Below are 20,730 nucleotides of genomic sequence, written 5' to 3'. Positions count from 1 at the left end.
GGACTTGCTAAACTGTTGTCTGGAAGGCATATCATGACTCACTGTGCCCTTCAGTTTACCCCAGAAGTCATATTGCCGATGGCCACATGATGGACTGTCGTGCATGGAAGTGATAGAAATGGGAATGTCATGAAGGTTCTGTATGCTTGAGCAGGGTAGTTGGTTAGTCTGCAGATGAATCCAAAAGTGTGTAGTCATATCCCTGTACTTATTGGCATGTGTGCTTCATACTTGTGTTTCGTGTTTCTGACATGTGTGACAACTATTTGGGCAAAAACTTGTGTGTGTAATTGCTTGATTTGTCTCTTGCATCCATACAGCTATTCACCTATTAGAAGAAGGAGATTTGGAGAGCCATTGCCCGAAAGGTGCAGACTCTGGGGGTCTGTCGCTGGCAGAGCACCCACTGTTGCCAGAGGTGTGAGGACTCGAGACGTTGGGCCCGGAAGATCACTGAAGTCCAGCTGGGGCTGTCCTCCTAATGTGGGTGAGGCGCACGTTGGAGCATGACCACCCTAATAGCCGGCGCTCTGCAAGTGGCATACCGTGAAGTTGATGAGCGTTTCTGGGGAGCACAGCTGACACAAGGGTTGAGTACAAGGTATATTCCTGCCTGCCACATAGCCAAGTTGATGTGTTAGTTTCTGACATCTCCTCCGGATGATTGGGGATGGGCCATATGTGACACACAAGATGAGTAACTGTTTGTGTAGATATGTAATTTGGTGCATACTGATGTGCCTTGCTTACTAGCCTAGGGACCTAGGACAATCAAGTAATGTTAGTTGTTGTAGTGGGTCTACATTCTACACAACAGACCACTACTCATCAGTGTTACAGCCCAAAGGAAAAGTAGGGATGGATCACTGTCCTTAGTCATGTGTCTGGTCAAGTGAGTAAATTGGCATCTGCTCCCCAGAGGCCACTTGTTTTCACTGTGTGACAAGTGCTGGTGCCTCACTACTGTCTGTCATGTGAAGGTGGCCATCATACATGTGACAGAGCATACATTGTTCTTTGGGTGGAGCTACAGTTCAGAACTTCCCATTGGTAAGTGGGGAATGTCCATTGACATGATTTGTGGCCTATCACTATTGGCAACATTCCTCCTGCTGACATGTTAGCATGTGTCCTGTTCTCTTTTGACAAAATGTATACACTGCTGTTTCATGCATCATCTACCTGTGTTCATGGGATGATTTCTGTATTCCCTCAAATGTATTTGCATGCCAACCTGTCTTTGGAATTGAACATTTGCAATGGTGTTTCATTTCACAGACAGGAGTGTGTCACCATTGATTGTCGACTCACACATACCCTCACCTATCATTGCATGTCATTTGGCATGTATAGCTACAGTAGCAATGAGGGACATGACAGGTAGGACCAGAGTTTTAACACACAATATGCATTTTCTTTCCATTGATATGGCATCATGTGGCAAAGTGCCCTGCGCATGTGAAATGGGGAGGATGTATTACCTGACTATTGGCATGCATCATGGAGTGAAATGCAGTTATGTTGGAGTTATATGTGGTTGGGTACAACCATTCATCCATTGACATCTGAGTTTGCAGGAGCAAAATGAAGACAGTGAGGCAACATGTTGAGGGCCTTCTACAAGTACTTGCAAATTCCTGGGCATCTTCAACACACAAAGGACTAATGACTTTTACTGATGCAATCAGAGTATGTCATTGTAAGGGGTGCCATACAATAGTGGTGATTTCCCTGGGGCTAGATGATTCATTGTGTTGTTGATTGTGGAGTCATATTGTCCTGACGTTTCGCATATTTTTTCTTCAGTGTACATTTTCATGCCAAATGTGTAGTATATACGAGCAATATTAGTACCACCCCCATGACTCCATTAGGACAATTTACAGATGGTGAAGTGTGCATTGTTGATATGTTTCCAGTGTGACATCAGTATTTCCATGTCACCTTCTTCAGAAAACTGTACTGCTGTCAGCAACATGGCAGGATTTTGGAGCACCATTTCTTATTGTTGTGTTATTGTGTATGTTACAAATAGGTGACTGCATGACCTTGTGTGGGGTCTGTGGGAATGAACTTGGCATTAGCCTACTGTTGTATGACAACAGATAACTGAGGTAGGCTTGATAAGGCAAAGCATTGAAGGTGATATGGCCTCCTACTTGTTCAATGGTTACTGTGATTGCACAACTTCACCCATCCAACTGGAGATGTCTGAGATCCTTATTTTCCTGTTGGCAACTGTTGACAGTTCATGTGGAATGCATGCATATGGTATGGTACATGTAGGGGCCACTCTGATGCAGTCTGTTGCTGGGACCTACTTGACATCATGGTAATGTTTGCTAATCACAACTGTTGTTCATGTGTTATCAGGAACATATGGTGACTCTTTTCCCCTTTGTATTTGCAGCATCATCTCAGACAAGTGAAGGAGACAGGGTGCAACCACGTAGGGATGCATCTGGCCATCCTACCTCCAGTCATGTCATCATGGACACAGAGAGACCCAGTGGCCCGGAGAGTGAGGGGAGTGCCACAGAGGACACAGGATCAACCTCGTCATCTTCAGATTCTACTTCCAGTGGCCACACCCTAGTGGTGGCAGACCCATCAGGACTTGCTCCTATATTATCCTTATACCCCACCCTAGTTCTATTGCACCTTCCCAGTTGCTCCCCACCCAGCTGGCCTTGCTCACTCACCCAAGAGTCTGGGGGAGTCTCCTTTGCCCCAGGCACCTCAGCCCTAGCCCCTGTTACCCCTGCTGTCCTGAGTGAAAAGTCTATTGCCCTTTTGAGGAGTATCTATGTGGGGACGTCTGCCACTGTGAATGCCATCCAGGGGTTGGCAAGCCAACTTCAGGAGACAAATGCTTTCTTGGAAGGCATTCATAGTGACATATCTGACATACAAAGATCTTTTCAGGCTCTGGCTTCCTTACTGATGGTTGCCATCCACCCCCAATCCTCCCTCCCACCACCTCCCTCTTCTCATCCAAATTCCCTTTTTCCCTACCTGTCCCAAGCACATACAAACACACACATAAGCACCCACCCACCTCAACACACACAAGCAGCACACATCAACAGAAACACCACAAGACACACAGGCACGCAGGCACTCAACATTCACCCACAGATACCACATCAGTCACCATTTCACCATTTCACCAGACACCCCAACCACCCCACTGACCCACACACCATACCAACTATTCACCCAGACAACAGCTCACAACCAAGAGACCCACACACCTCAGACACCATACCCCCAGACAGCACCACAACACCCAGCGGCACATCCACCACATCAACTATAGCCACAGACATCACCCCAGCACTCAGAGACACATCCACCACATCAATTATAATCATGGACATCCACCAACACACACAGATACATCCATAACATCCACCATACTCACAGACACAACTCCAACAGACACACACACATCCACCACTCCCACATCACCCAGCACCTCCACCTCCTAGCACCCAAAGACATGCAAATGCCCACACTCACACAGAACAGACACCACCCAAACACAAGCATACCTCACCCATGCACACACCCAAGGCATCTATACCCACAGACAAGCACACCACTCCCTCAACCTCCAAATCCCCAACCTCTTCAAATGAACCTAGCCATTTTCCCAAGGAGACTTTCCTTTTCAATAAAGCCCTTTTCCCTATTATCCCCAACCCCACTCCCCAACCCAAGAGGCCCTCACCCTCATCCCAACCCATCCCTTCCACATCCAAGTCCTCCCCTGTCACACCTGTCCTACATGCAAGCACCCACACCCCTCCCCACCAAGAAGAAGCCCACTCCTTTGAGAAAAAAGCCCCCAAATCTTCCCATTCGAAATCCGACCACACCTCACCCAAGGATGACCATTCCTGTGGAGGTTCCCAGGCAGTGATTGGAGTCAAGGTTGGGCACAGTAATATGCATAGACTCATATGGACTAGCCAATGGCCTTTGCTCTTCAGCATTTGAAATTAATAAACCCAAGTTGTTGTTTTGCTGGGTACACATTTGTCCTGCCAATACTTTTCCACCTTCATGTTGTTCCTGAGTGACTTGTGTATGCCTACAGTTATGTGTGTTTCACCCTGATAGCTGATCCATTTGATTTTGTTAGCAAAATCAGACTTTGTGGGCAGTGCTGGTGTAATCCAAGATAAGGGTAGATGTTCACTGTATGGATATGTGAGTGTTCATCCAATTGGGGTGTAATTGCATTGTGTTATCTTTGCTAGGATAAGTATTTCATCTTGGTTGGCCAATGTCACCATGTATGGTGTTAGATTTGTCCCCCTGATATGGATTGTATATTCATCAAATGTGTGAGCGTTAGAGTTTTTTTTTGTCCACATATGAGGGTGTTCAATTGTGCTATTGTGCTTTGCATTTGAGTGCCCATGTGTTCATTTTGATGTGTGTAACCTACAGCTACTTCATCTAGATGTATGGCCAATGCTGTTGCTGTTGTATGTGCATTCTCGACTTGCACTTAGACATCTGGCAGATAGGCATGTCATTTGGCACAAATATTGTTTGTCGCTGAGATACATGAAGGGCCAGTTCATGTGCTAATGCTGTCTCAGAGGCATGTAAAAAGTAAAGTGTGTCTCAGGGCAGCATCCTTCCATTAATGCTCCTGATGCCGCCATCCCTATTGTGCAGGTATTGTTTGCATTGTGAGCTTTGAATATTTGTTTCACAAAATTCTGTGCATCCTATTGACCATCCATTGTGTTGCAATGTGGGTCCATCGATGAGCAGCTCCTTCAGCAGGACATGTGTGATGGGCTCCATGGTGGCACAGAACAGATAACACTGCCTGAGGTGAGTTGCTTCCTTTAGGCTCCTTATTTTCACCTGCGAGGATGTGGTAGTAACTTGTAATGAGGCCTTGCTCTTTGAAAATTCATATCTTTGCTTGTGTATGGTGGATTTTTTGTCATTTCGGTCTTGTTTTACTCAGATAAGTATTGGCCATTTTTCTAAACTGATGTGGAGTACTTTTGTGGTGTTTTCACTGTGTTACTGTGTGTGTGTGTGTGTACAAATACTTTTCAGATTGCACCTGAGATAAGCCTGACTGCTCGTACCAAGCTGCCAAGGGGGTGAGGAGGGGTTATCTTAGCTGTGTGACTCCCTTACCCTGACTAGAGTGAGGGTCCCTACTTGGACAGGGTGCAAACCAGTGCCAACTATAGACCCCAATTTTAACACCTCCCTTTACCTCTATGCACATATAAAAAATATGTTATCTACAACAAAAACACTTACCTGCATGATAAAGTACTGTGTGACAAATGCAGAAATACTTTCCTGCATTGTAAATGGATGCATGTAATGGATGTGTGGTAGAGGCTGGTTCTTGTTTTATTTTATGTTAAATGTGTGGTATTTTCATTTTAGCTAATTCTTTTTAGTCAATATCATACCCTTTCAGATTATGCAATATAAATTTCAATATGTAATATTAATTTGAAAGCAAATCAACATCAGTTCAGTGCAAGCCATATTCATTTAAATAGGGGTCATACTCATTTAAACGTGACTTGTATTCATTTCGATATGTGCTTAATTCATTACAAAGCATGCTACAGTTTCATATTCATTTCAAAAAGTGTGATATTCATGTTACAGGATGTCATACTAATTTTGATGTGGGCCATATTAATTTCACTAGGTGTCATATTGATTTCAAAGTGGCTCACATTCATCTTAACAAGTATCATATTCATTTCATGAATGTCATTAATTTCAATGGCTGTCACATTTACCTTAACACCTGTCATAATAATTTTAACATTGGTCATATCCATTTCAACATAGGTCATATTCATTTCAATATATGCAATATTTATTTTGCTGTGTATCATATCAATTTCCAAGCATAACATAGTCATTTTGACAAGTTTAATTTTAATTTTAGCACTGGTCATATTCAGTGTGAGACATGTTGAATTCATTACAGTGAGGCTCATATTTCTTTCAAAGCATGTCATATTCATCTTAGCATGTATCATATTCCTTTCAATGAATGCATCATTCATATTAACACATCTTAATTTTAACATGAATCATATCGATTGCAACACATATCATAATCATGTCAATGTATATCATATTACTTTCAAATCAAGCCATATTCATTGTGATAAATAACATGTTCATTTTAATGTTACTCGTATTCATTTTAAAACGTCCACTTAATTTAAATGAAGGTCATATTCATTTAAACTCATGTCATATTCATTTTAACATGTGTTATAGTCCTCTCAATCAATGTTATTTTTATTTCAATGGATGTCATATTCATATTAACACTTGTCACATTAATTTTAAGATGCAACTTATCCATTTTAACATATGTCATATTAATTTGAATATGTGTCATATTAATTTCAAGGCATGCCATATTCATTTTAACAAATGTCATGAGTATTTCAGCTTTGGTCATACTCATTTGAAGGCATGTCAACTTCAATTCAGTGGGGTTATATTAATTTCAACACAAGCCATATTAATTTTGAGTCATCTCCTATTCATTTCTATAAGTCTCATATTCATTGCCATCTGAGTAATATTAATTTAAATGCTAATCAAATTCATTGTAACATGTTAAATGTTTATGGCAGTGTACATTATATTATTTTCAATGTGCATTGTTTTCTTTATAGAATATGATATATTCATTTCATTACCTTATAGTCATTTCAATCTGTCATATTCGTTTCAATGTATGTCATAATTCTCTTGGCATATGTCAGTCATTTCAAGAAATGTCCCATTCTTTTTGATGAATATTGAATTTGTTGCAGTGATTGCTTTATCGTTTACAGTGAGAGCTATATTAATTTCAGTATGATTTATATATATTTCAGAATATTTCATATTCAATTCGGAGTGTGTGTTATTCATATTAATCACTAAGTAGCATATTCACTCTGCCGGGTTTCATATTTGTTTTAGCTCAATTCAGATTCACTTTACAAGGTATCATTGCTATTTTGACACATAGTACATTTATTCTAGTGTGTGTCGTGTTCATTTTGCAATATGCTATGCATTTCAGGAGATGTCCTATGGGGGAGCTGTAATTTTGACATGAGCAGCTTCCCTGTAATTTTGACAGGAACAGCTTCCCATAGACCCCCAAGAAAAGGAAATATATTTAGGAAATCCATAAACATAATATGCGTAGTTCTCTGGTTACAAAATATGCTCAAAATTAAAAGATACTATTGTTGTTCTGAACCTTTTATTGCTGCACAAATGTCAAATGAGAAATACTTTTAATGGGGATAATAATTCCAGTGTTGATAATTAAGCTCTTTCCGTTCCAAATATGTATTATTCAATGAAAAGTACAGAATGATAACCCAGCACATTGTAGGACATACTAAGAAAAAGCAGGATGTGTGATATCTAAAAGAATCAGCTCCCCAAAAAAGCGTTAAATAAAAATGTCAAAATTATAAAACTCCAAAGATTATTGAACCAAGGTGCAAATGAGAAATAACTTTCTTTTACAATGTTAATATGAATTAATTTGCAGATTGTTACACATTGAATATTGCTGTTGTAATCTGTCATTAACTGTCCTTTATTACACCACCATATCATAAATGCTTGTTCAAGATCATTTTTGGGTGTTGTCTATGGATGATTTAGCTCAGCACTTCCCAACCTGTGGTCCGCAGCCCCCCAGGGGTACATGACACATTTCCTGTGGGTCCGCAGGCCAGGGCCGGCAGGAAGACACTTCTCCAGCTGGGTGTCTCTGACAGAAACATATGCATGTTTTTATATTTATTACCTCATTTGTCAGCAATTTTAAAAGCGCTGCAACGTTCATTGTACTTCAGCAGCTTTCAGGTAACTAGGGATAACTGGTGATTAATGTTCCTGCTGGAGAGAGATGGGAGTTTTGTCTAGTGGCAGTTTTGACTCATCCACGGTAGCGCAGGCGGTTAATATTCCTGCTGCAAAGAACGTGTATCAAGCAAAGAACAGTATTTAATGTGCATAGCACAGTGGGTTACTGCTTTCGTCACAAAGATTATTTTATTATTGTACAGTTCATAAGTTAGAATTGTAATCTAGCTCAGTGAGCTATGACCTGTCATCAAAGAGCTGCATGCAGCCTGCATGGCACAAATTAGAACGCCTTTCATATTCCCCATGCTTCTAAAAAAGGTTTGCTTGCTTAGAAATACATTCTTGTTAGTAAAGTCAAGTTAACCATTGTGTTATGTTCTGAATTCTGCGTTTGTGCTTTTCCAGACCAAGCACTCTTAGAAAATGCCTACCAGTGTTGATGACGTGAATCTTACACCTTGAAGTCCCCTGTAAAGTGCTATGACACCCTACACTGATATGAGAGATGCTATAACACAAATCAATTGCATGTGACAGAGAGGCTAGGAGAGATGAGAGGCCTTTATGGTTTTAATTCCTTTCCCCACAACATATTTATATGGAAAAGCTTTCCCAGATCTCATGTATCTAAAAAAATAAAAAATAGAAATCTCTTAGGAAACGTAGACTCTGACCTGAGGATTCAGCGTTCCTAACTAAAACCAAACTTTGAAAAGTTAGTGGCTGAGCTGCAGCATCAACCTTCACATTAAATGTTTTTGTTTTTTATATATTTTTTCAATACAAAATAATTATATCTAAAGTAATTCAAGTATTTGTTTGGTGTGTACTTGTTTGTGTATTTTTTGCGAATTACTGTTTTAATGTTTGAAATTTAAATCATAAAATTGATTGGGGGGTCTCTGGCTTCCAGTAGTAATCCTCAGGAGACAAAAGATTGAAAACCACTCATATAGAGTGCTGTCTGAAATGGGCAAGGGGCAGCGTGGTCATGCTCAGGTGCAGTGTGCACCATAAACTGTGTGGGGAAAAGCCAGTGATGTACAGATCCATATCAGGGGCCCCCAGTGCTCCCTGCTCAAACCATAGTGTCCGCACCTCCCAAGCAATTTGGTGTTGTCTACCCACCCACCAAGTGCGACCGGAGTCCAGTGGGAGCGGCAAAGTAATGAACAGGTATGGGAGCTAAGGACCATCATCATCTTAGTGATGGATAGCCTTCCAGTTAAAGACAGCAGATGTTTAAGCCAGCAATCTACATGCTCTTCCAATCAGTTCATAAGGCGCCCATAATTGTCCCTCCACAGATCATCTGTATTCCTGCTAAGTCAAATCTTTAATTATTTCACTGATTATCTGGCCCATTGGCGAGGAAACTCTGAGGTCAGTTCGTCCATCACATCCGTCAGAGGGAACAAAATAGACTTAGCCCAATTTATAGTGACAGCCCTCTGAATCTGGTAAATCCCGGTATCAGTGGGTCCAGGTTGTACAAAGTCACATGCATACATGCACCAAATGATCCCACATGGTGTAAACCCCAGTCCACTATGGGAGGGATGCTGTCTTCTGCCATGCCCCTAAGGGCTCCACAGCAAATTTCAAAAGGTATTGGCGACAGCGGACACTCCTGGTGAGTGCCTCTTGTCACTGGGAAGGGGGGAGGGACCAAAACATTATTACACAGCTAAGCAGATGAACTTTAAGCTCAGCAGCACATATAGGTAGGGCTATTCAAAGGAATTGAATGCCTTGGTGGTGTGTAGGAACACCCCAGCTACACAAAGGGCAGGCTCAATGAAGGGTGAAGCAAGTATGCAGGTTGTGGGATTTTGATCTCCCAGGGCCAAAACCCGCCTGGCCAGGGCGCATAATATGCAGTAACAGGGAAAGCAATCAGGAAGCTTTAAGCTTGGCAAGTATCTTATTATCCATGTTAATCGTAGATCAAGGATGATAATACAGTGCTGGGGGTTATTGTCAGGCATAAGAATCATTACAATTAAGAACTTGTGCAGTGAAGTGGACAGCAGGGCAACAAGAGACTTCTCATACATCGCAAGGAGGTGCGGGCTAGGAGCTGTGCATATGTTTTATAGAAGTTTGTGGTCAGGCCATCCAAACTGGGAGGCTTGTCATCTGGCAGCGCATTGATAATCTGGATGATCTCCTCCCGCGTGAATTGCTTGTCCAAGTTTCACATGTGGCTATCCTCAACCCACACCATCTGTATCAAGTCAAGATAAGGAATGAGATCTTGGGGGGTCTTACATTGTTTGGATGAGTAAAGAGAGAAGAAGAAGGCTGTCATCTCCCCTGCTGCTGCGCCAACATATTCACAGTGCTGGTCATCCTGCAATTTGACTATGTAATCGCTGGCCCAGGGCTTGCGCACCATATTAGCTTGGGTCTTGCCAGCTCTGCTCCCCCTCCACATATCTCTGGGTGCATGCCTCTTTCCCTAGGAAGTGGGCTTCCTTCTGTACATCCTCCTCATACTCCGCTAGCTTACCCCAGATGTCCACCAGAGTGTATGGCAAGCAATATTTGAAGTACTGGCTCTACACCGTGGGGCTCTACACCTCAATGCACACCAGCTCTCCCCCAGGGCCCTCAGCAACCCTGCCTTCTTAGCTATGCAACCCCCCACCCTACATCCTTGAAGGACTGTACGACGAAACAACGACTTCAAAAACAACTACTGCTTTAACAACGAGGTCGGAACACCGACCTCGTTGCTACTACTAATGATTTTACCACGAATGCCTTAACAACGATATTTCGTTGTAAAGGTATTCCTGATAAAATCATTAGCAATAGGCACCATTCACCCTACATCCCTCACCCCACCCCCCCCAACCCCACCCCAAAACCTAAAACCCTCTGACCCCCCACCCACTCCCCAAAACCAAAAACGCCCCACCCCCCCAACCCCACCCCAAAACCTAAAAACCCCCTGACCCCCACCCACTCCCCAAAACCAAAAATGCCCCACCCCCCAACCCCACCCCAAAACCTAAAACACCCTGACCCCCACCCACTCCCCAAAACCAAAAACGCCCCACCCCCCCAACCCCACCCTAAAACCTAAAACCCCCTGACCCCCCACCCACTCCCCAAAACCAAAAACGCCCCACCCCCCAACCCCACCCTAAAACCTAAAACCCCCTGACCCCCCACCCACTCCCCAAAACCAAAAACACCCCACCCCCCAACCCCACCCCAAAACCTAAAACCCCCTGACCCCCCACCCCCTCCCCAAAACCTAAACCCACCACTTACCTTCGCCAACTCACTTCTTTGTACCTTAACCACGCATGTTCGTTGTTCAGAACATACGTAGTTAAGGCACCAAAAACCGGAGTCGTGGTTAAAAAAAGCGTTGTTGCGCTTTCGTTAACCACGACTTTTGGGAAAAAAAAGTCGTAAAAAAGGATGTTCCCCCCTTGAAGGCCTCCCACAGCAGGGAACAAGAAGACACAGAGGCCCTCATTCCGACCCTGGTGGGCACAGACCGCCAGGGTCGCGAATGACGGAAGCACCGCCAACAGGCTGGCGGTGCTTCATTCGTCATTCCGACCGCGGCGGTACAGCCGCGGTCGCCCAGCCGGGTCCGGCGGTTTCCCGCCGGATTTCCCCCAGCTGGGAGAATCCTCCAGTGCAGCGCTGTCTTGGGGATTCTGACCCCCTTCCCGCCAGCCTGTTTCTGGCGGTTTTCACTGCCAGGAAGAGGCTGGCGGGAACGGGTGTCCTGGGGCCCCTGGGGGCCCCTTCACTCCCCATGCCACTGGCATGGGCAGTGCAGGGGTCCCCTAACAGGGCCCCAGCCTGCTTTTCACTGTCTGCCTGGCAGACAGTGAAAAGCGCGACGGGTGCAACTGCACCCGTCGCACACCTGCAACACCGCCGGCTCCATTCGGAGCCGGGTTCAGTGTTCCAGGCCCCCTTCCCTCTGGGCCGGCGGGCGCTAACGTTGTTAGCGCCCACCGGCCCAGCGGGAAGGTCGGAATGGCTGCCGCGGTCTTTTGACCACGGAGCGGGCAAATGGCGGTGCCCGCCGCCCGCCGGGGTCAGAATGACTCCCAGAGTGTTTGTTGTACTTGAAGTAATCTACAATGGCGCATCTGACATCCTCCTTAAACACCCGATCTTGCATGCCCCCAGGATGGAGTCACTACAAGAAAGTGCAGGGAGTACAATCTGGCAGGCTCACCTGCAGCAGTACTGGAGCTTGATCAGACATCGTCCGTGGTAAAGGCTCAGTGCTACTGGTCTAGGTATCTACATCGCGTGGTGAGTGTTAATAAAATAGAAGTTCCTTCCAAGCTATCAGTCTGTCTAGCACGCCAGAGGTCGATGAGGTGATTGTCAGACATGAGGAGGTGAAGCTGTGCAGCCCCATTTGGTTGTGGATGGTGGGACTCACTGGAGTGATACACTCTGTGGTCCAGGACCACATTAAAGTTGGTTCCCCATAATACCACACCTGGACCAAGTATGCCTGCCAGCCTCCAGACCTTTGAAAAGAAGTGGGGCCAACCACATTGGAGTAATACACCGCCATCAGCCGCAGTGGAGACCCTGGAGTGTGCCTGATATCAGTACATATTGGCCCTGAGCGACACAGAGGGTCCTCCAGGTGCACCAAGGCAGCCCCTTATGGAGTAATATAGCCACACCCCAGGCACAGCTTGAATAGAAGGCTACGTGGCACTCGCCCAACTATCCCTCGAACAGCACTGTAGAGTGGTTTTAGTAAGATGTAGCTCTTGCAGCAGACATATGTCAATTTGGTGATGCTGCAGGTAGGCCAGTACATGTCACACCTTGTGTCTGTCATTTAGCCTATATATATTCCAGGTCAAGCACTTAAGAGAGAGCATGGGAGGAAGAAAAATAAAACACCTGTCGTGCATGGAGACAGCATCTGATCATGTGCGTACAATGGGAAGCTGAGGGGCCATGGAAGGGGGAACAAAAACAACATCCAGCAACCGGGAGACTGCAAACATCAACAGTGCCCCAACAGTCCACCCACCACCCACTTTGGCTTTAACAAGCAAGTTAATCCAGCACACCCACCCTCCCATTCTCTAAGAATCCAAGCTCAGAGTAAAAACAACCCAGACCCAAGCCACCTTGACCTCCCAGTCAGGCCAAATTGTGCAATTCTACCCATCATGCAGCCCCAGAACAGGAAGCAGTAAGCACAATAGCACAACAAGGGAATCATCTGGTGGGGTGAGCCCAGCCAGAGTACTGGTGGGTGGTTGGGGTGGGCAACAGTTTAGAGGCTTGCGACCGCCCTGGAAGAAGCCCACCCGCCCGTCCACCAATCACCTATGCAGCCATGTTCACAGCTTGTGTGTAGCGTTATAGCGTTCGTCACTAGGGAAGATCTCACAGTTAGCATTACTTTGCATCTTTGGGCCATATGTTTCATTTTCCCTCCTGTGGGTCTCACTGGTCCTTAATCATTATCACTAAGCTGACCCTATTCAGAGGGGCCGTGGAGGGTGATCTAGCATCAGACAGCAGGATGGTTTTAACAAATTTGCCAGCAGCCTTCAGGTCTTTGAAATAATAGGTTTTCCCTAAGTGTAGTATTCGCAGCTTGGCAGGGTAGACCAGGGAATATTTTGCATTAGTTTTCTGGAGTGAGCGATTAATCAGCAGAAGTTCTCATCTTGCTGCCTGTATCACAATAGTAAAATCTGGAAAGACGGATTTTTAGTTTCCCTAGTGATGCAAGGTTTTGTGCTCCCTTGCCAAGTGGAGGGCCGTATCCCGATAGCTGTAATTCAGCAGTAGGGCTATGATTGGATGAGCAGGGGTGCCTACTTGACGCATCTGCAGTTCTTCAGGTGGCAAGTCTACCATTCATATCTGTCTGTGGTGTTAAAACAAAGTTTGGATTGCCTTGTATTGGATTTTCCCATTTTGTCTGTGATGAGGTCTACAGCGCTAACCAGAGAGCAAAGAAAGGCACTCAAAGCAGGGGTGTCCACATCTGTTTGTTGTCTGCTAGGGGTTCCTGCCTCACCCCCACCACATGAGACAGCTGGGGGGACACAAGCCGACCCCACTTATTCAGACACATCCTCTGTACAGGGTGGCCGTGCAGATAATCAGCAGTTCATCACGCCCTCGCAGTGTGCACAGATCTCAGGGCCAGCAAGCAAATACCAGGGATCCTCAAGAGTCCAGACGCAATACCATAACCCACTTCAGGTAGATAAGCCCAGGGGGACACCAGCAGGCCAGATTGTAGTCTATCTCCTAATGTTCAGCAGCTGAGTGACTAAGGGGCAACTGACACACCCACAATTTATCATAGGCAGAAACAGGAGGCAGGATAAGTTCTCAGCTGAGCCTGTGTGGTCTAAAGTCAAGGCCCTGTTCTCCTCCTCAACAGGGTCCCCCCACACCACCAGGGGCTCGTACAGATCCCCAGTGAGGCGTGCAACAATTGAGCACGTACTGCTTAAGTGCCTCAGAGGGTGCCTCCGCTTCCTCTCCGGCCCAGGCCTTCCCACTGAGTTCCTGCAGCGCAGGCAATATCTCACCTCATGGTCTGCTGCTAAGCAGCCAAGGGGCCCTCTCCTGAAGCACTCTCTCGCAGAGAGAGCCCTGTCCAGTGCCTACAGGCGATCCTTTGCAAGGTCATTGTTGCCCCAAGCGAGCCGATGGAGGTCCTCCAGTGGTCTTTGCTGCTTCAGGCCCCCTCTCTCCATGCTCTGCAACAATTCAACGGGGCCAGCCGCATCTCCCTCTGTAAACACCACAGTGAGACACCCTACAGGGAATCGATCGTTGCTGAAGGTAAACACTGGCACAGGGCCTCTCCCACCCAGCTCTGTACTCACAGGGCTCCCCAATTAGCCCCACACTACACCTCCCCTCTTACCAGAAGAACCCAGCTGCACCTCGATCAGTCCACAGGCAAGTCAGCAGCTACAACCTAAGGGCACATCTTCAGTCAGGGCACTGGCTCCACCTTTGACCAGCCGCCACACGCCTCTAGCCCCGCAGAGTGCTCTGGCTCCTTCAATTCAGTTGCATGCTGCAACCACAAGGAAGGCCTGGCACAGGTCTCAGTTCGCTTCCCTGCCTCTAGTAGCTCAGCATTCATGTCTTAATGCCAAATTCTGTGCTTCCCCACTGCAGCAGGGCAAGAGGCAAATGGCCCCTCCAATGCCTTAATTTCATGAGGATTAATGACAGATTTGGCATTCGGGTCCGCAGAGCCTCAGTATGTGGCAGCCACTTGCAGTGAGGCTCTCTCTCCTGCTGCTCTTTACCCACCGATCTTCAGCTTTTGCTGCTGTTTCTTTCAGTTCATTCTATTGAAGAGGTGGTAAAGGCGACCTCTGTGCTGATCTATTTCTTTTTCATAGGGGGTTATTCGTATTCTTATGCTTGTGCATTTGATTTATTTCAGTAATACCAGATCATTCATAATAAGAAGCCTGCATTTTAATAGATGGTTGAAATTCAAAGTTTCCATTTCATATGCAATTTAGTACTTATTTCCATTTAGAAAGTATCTTTCATTTTACATTCCAACTGGACTCTGAGGCATGCCCCTCTAAACCCATATACCTCCATTTTTGGTTGTCTAAAGTTTGGAAGTACAACAAGTTAAATTATTAATATTATAATTATAAAAATAATTATTATAATAATTATTATTATTAGTATTATTATTAATAATAATATATTATCGTTATAATTATTAGTATCATCAACTAATTAATTAGACATAATGCTCAAAAGGCATCACCTATCTGTCCTTCCACCCTACAGAAACAAGCATCCTAGGACCCGTTTCAGGGTCCTGATGAAGGATGATACCCTGAAACTGGTCCCGGGAAGCTTGTTTCAGGTCCAGGGAGGACCTGGCCTGGCAGTTCGGGCTGGACTGTTACCATGAGGAACAGGGTCAAGACTGATTTGCACATGCCTGGGTCCAAACTAGTGTGGCATGGTGAGAAAAATAATTGATGGATCAAACTCAGATCTGTGACTGGGGGTGAATGTTTGATTGGTTCTGCATTCCCTCTATCATTTGTGTTTGTTTACTTTTAGAAAGTTGTCATTTTCTTGCTGTAAACATACCATGCATCTGCCTGTCTCTGAATACACGTCTGGGGTGGGTGACAGCTGGGCTTTGTGCATTTCCTCTAGACAGTCACACACAAAGGGAACTGAGGAGCGCCACTTACATCGTGATAGCCCATCACCAAGCTGATGGACTTAAGATGGATCTTCCTGGGCTGGATGGGTGGGAGGAGCTGATTCTTGCGCCTGTCCCCACACAAAGAGCTGCATAACCCCTGTATAGTGCTTAGAGCCATGGAAAGAAGGGCAGGGATCAGGTGCACTTCAAAGTCCTCTCTTTAAAGTCACCACCACTTCAAAGGTACAAATGGCTTTAAGTACTGGACCCCAAACCGGACCAAATCAGTACACTTCTAGATCTGAGGACATTCTGCAAGGAAGAAGGACTGCTGTACTGCCAAGAGGACCTGCCACTCTGCCGAACTGTTTTGCTGTGTTGGCCTGTTGCCTGCTGACTCTTTCCTGGGAGTGAGAAGGACTGGACTTACCTCTCTACATCCACCAAGAACCTTAATGACTCCAAGACTTGCCGGTTTGCCTCCTGTTTTGAAATCTCAGGGTCATCAAAGACTTTCTTCAAGCCTGCTTCAGCTGCTGTATTCTGCCAACTGTGAGTCTTGCCCTGCCAAGAGGTGCCAAACCAGTCCTGGCCTTTAAAAGTGGGCTTTGCAGCTGTTATTCTACAAAAATCATCAAATCGCCACTGTTGCACTAATCGGAATTGCTGCATCCCTCCTCGACTCCGACTCATTGCCGCTGCCGCCGAGGATGAGGACTTTGCATCAATGACTACACCATCTCTGGATTGACGCATTACCACATTTTCATTTTCATGTTCAAATGTATACAGATATACAGTATTGATATGTATTAATTGATATTTAATTATACAAATATGTATATATATATATATATATATATATATATATATATATATTCATATATATATATATTTGTATATTTTATTGAGATATTTTGTTTACAGTAATAATGGAAGTATTATATTTTATGATAACTTTAACATTTAAATTAGGTTTTATATATATATATCTTATAGTTGTATATGTATGTTTGTTCTTTTTTTTGCTTTTACATTTTTATTATATGTAATTAATTTCACATATTTAACAACTGGTGAATTTTTGTTCTTATATTTAAAGAAATATGCGTGTAGATTTAAATGTATTATTAGAACTATTTTGTTTTAGCTATATTATTATTCTTTAGTTTAATATTGTAAATTAAATATTTATAATAATATCTGTATTGTTTTTTTAATATGCTTACTTTTTCGACAAAATTCTATTGTGCGGTATCCTTAACACAATATTTTGGTCCTTTCCATACGAAGGTGCCCATTCTGAGTCTGGCGGTCTTGAAACCGCCAGACTCGGGGTGGCCATCGGACCGCCGCGGTAGTGGCGGTCCGATCTGCCACATTCCAACCGCGACTGAAACACCGCTGTGATACCGCCACCACAGTCACACCAGAGACACCCTCCAGCCTGGCGGTCCCGGCGGTTGTAATCCGCCAGGACAGCACTGCAAGCAGCACTGCCTGCCGGATTACGAGTTCCATTTCACCAGCCTTTCCATGGCCTGGGCAGAGCAGGGGCCCCCATACACAGCCCTGTTGCGCATTTAACTGCCCGAATTATGGCCAGTGAAAAGCACGTTGGGTGCTGCTGCACCCGCTGCACTGCCACTTTGGCTCCGGCTTGATTCCGAGCCAGCGTCAATGTTAAGGCCCTGTGGTGAAGTCGGAATACGGCCGATGGTGTCCTGATAGCACCAGCGGTTATGTGGCGGGTTGAGTTTGATGGGCGGCCTCCACCGCCCGCCAAACTCAGAATGAGCACCAACGTCTTTAAACTCAATCGTTTGTAGATGACATTTTTTACATAAATTTCATGTCACAATATAATTGTTTTCGATATCATGTCATACTGCTCTTTTCAGTGTAATACACCATCGGATATAAATAGGAAAAGAAACTACACATATTGTCCTCAATACATGTTCAGCAAAATCTTAGTACTAGCAAGCAGCGGCACTCTATAAGTTTGAATTTTACAGTACAATTAAAACACTGGCATCATTTGAGGGTTTTGCAATGCATAGCCTTTTATGCATAATGTGTGAATAGATGTTCTTACATTTTGAGATTCTCATAAAGGACTAGTAAAGGATTGGCATCAATACTTACACATGATAATCACAGAGACATTGTAGTTATTGTGAAAAAATCATGGAAAATTCTGGCATAATAGTGTATACAACTTACCCAGTAGTTGAACATTACAGGAACTGTAGAAAGTGCTTGTACTGTAACCCCTAAATATAAGTATACAGATAAAGAAATCAGAAACTAAAAATTGTAATATTGTAGTATAGAAACTGGCTCAATACAGTGGACAGCATTTCAGATGATCACAGCTTAGACTGTATTCAGTGTTTTTATCAGATGGATATAACAAATAATTCAATAAACTATAGAAATTAAACAAGAGCACTGTATATTAGGGAAATCAACATATGTCTCATTTATGTCTTTCTTAGGAAATTATCCAACCATTAGTGGTAATAACACAATTCTTGTGTGTTAGCACAACTATTAATTGTGATACTAATGATAATTTACATATACTTGCCGAATAACATGAAAAATTAGTTTTGGCTTATTTCTTCCCTTATAAAGAGTACAGATATATGCTGTTTTGAGGATTAATTTAATCTGCAGTGATTTAGTATTAGGTTACATATTCTTGTGGCAATACCACTTTTCTCTGTTTAGGAGAGTTAAGTGTGTAAATATTCACTTTCTGCAGACTTTTTTACACTGCCAATAAACTCTGCATGGGGGGACACTGCCATGAAATGGATGGGGAAAGGGCATAGACAAGTCCAAGAGGGGCCCCTGCACACCCATGCCCAAGTCATGGGTAGTGCAGAGACTCCTTGTCAGCACAGAGAGAATGCACACTGTCAACAATGGCAAAAGTGCACATTCCAACTGTGCTGGTGGCACAGACAGTGCAGCGGATTTGGCCCAAGTTCTCCCTTAGAGCCTAAGCCAATGCTGCTGAACTGTCTCTATCGTCTTTGGCAGTGGGGAGGCCCCAGCTTAGCAGCGTCCTCCCCACAACTGTATTGGGGGTCCGGCGGTCAGCCCGCCAAAGTCCTTCGGCCCTAAATATGGAATTCCATTTTAGTATGCATTCTGATAGCCATACATTTATGAGTACAAAGTTTCAATACAGTATCATCAAAAATAGTAATATATTTCCACTAATAGTGACTCCCTTCTTTCTTTTCATTTTTTTCTGTGAGTGCAGGGCTATGTTGATTCTGTGTTGCTGTGGTAGCACAGCAGAGGCCTAGCTCTGAATGATGGGAGCGTCACATGGAATGGGAAGAACGAGCATGATAGTTAAATACGTTATTGAAGGGTTGTTTATAAATATAGTGTAGAGGTTGGAAGCAAAACAACTTGATTATATAGTAAATTAGAGAAATGGAGGTGATTATACACACCCATTTTTTGTAGACTGATGCTGCTCATTTGTGAACTTTGAACACTCGGGTAAAGCTCTCCACTCTTCGGTGTATGTGCTCTGATCCCTAGTACATGGTAAGACTGGATAATCCTCGTTATGTATATTTAACTTTCCAGTAAGGACATAGTATATAGTGCAAGATAATACACCAATGGGATATAAAGTGAAATGTGTCAACACCAGAGCAGTACGCGCTCTATTGGCGACAAAAATGCAAAAACCCAGCACTCTCAAAACAATGTAATTTATGCATTGTGCTGATATGTTGTGGTTTAACCTTTTGCATTGCAGAGTTCAATCCTGAAAACTTATTTTTAATATGCTTACAAATACTGTTCCTTTGCAACGTATTGCTGCAGGTTTTCAGAGTGTGTTAGGGTGTGGCCCTTTCCAGGGCCTTCCAGAGACTTTCCCTGCAACATGCCTGGGCGTGGTTCTGGGCTGGGCCAAGACTCTATAAAAGAGAGCCAGCCCAACTCCCAGTGCTCACTATTCAATTGTCCCAGTGCAGAGCAGCAGTTTCTTCCTCAGCTCCTGTCCCGGTGGCCTATTTGGATCTTCCAGTCTTCTGCCCTTCATCCTTCATTGGTGATCATTGTTCCAGGTGGTAAGACGGTGGTTGGACTGTTCCGACACCGTTATTGAGAATTTTCATATTCTTGGTTTAATTCTTAAATGAGTAAAAGATTACTTGCGCGCTACCATTTCTTGACATTTATATGGTAGTTTACAAATAGGCAAGACGCGCAATTTGTTTCATAAAGGTTTGACTTTGTTATTCATTGCGTGCTACCATTTCTTGACATTGGCATGGTGGCTTAAGAATCGGCAAGACGCGCAATTTGTTTTATGGTTTTTAAACATTGTTGCCCATTGCGCGCTACTATTTCTTGACATTTACATGATGTTTTACGAATTGGCAAGACGCGCAACTCGTTTCATGAGGATTTAACTTTGTTGTTCATTGCGGGCTACCATTTCTTGACATTTACCTGGTGGCTTAAGAATCAGCAAAAGAAGCGCGATTCATTTAATTGTACTTTGATCTTGTTATTTATTGTGAGCTGTTATTTCTTGACCTTTACATCGTGTTTTACAAATCGGCAAGACGTGCGATTCGATTAATGATGATTTGACTTTGATATTCATT

At 44.1% G+C, this 20,730-nt stretch overlaps 1 protein-coding gene across 1 annotated transcript in view; it reads right to left on the bottom strand.

The window, feature by feature from the left end:
• Window positions 1-20,730, bottom strand: part of ACMSD (aminocarboxymuconate semialdehyde decarboxylase) — a 739,737-nt gene that overhangs the window by 398,901 nt on the left and 320,106 nt on the right. The window contains exon 4 of the mRNA XM_069221357.1: window positions 18,308-18,357. Within this exon, the coding sequence (XP_069077458.1) occupies window positions 18,308-18,357 (50 nt within the window). The remainder of the gene's footprint in view (window positions 1-18,307; window positions 18,358-20,730) is intronic.

Source organism: Pleurodeles waltl, chromosome 3_1, assembly GCF_031143425.1.
Source record: "Pleurodeles waltl isolate 20211129_DDA chromosome 3_1, aPleWal1.hap1.20221129, whole genome shotgun sequence".
Taxonomy (NCBI): domain Eukaryota; kingdom Metazoa; phylum Chordata; class Amphibia; order Caudata; family Salamandridae; genus Pleurodeles; species Pleurodeles waltl.
Note: the sequence above shows the minus strand (reverse complement) of the source record. Positions and strands in the feature narration are given on the sequence as shown.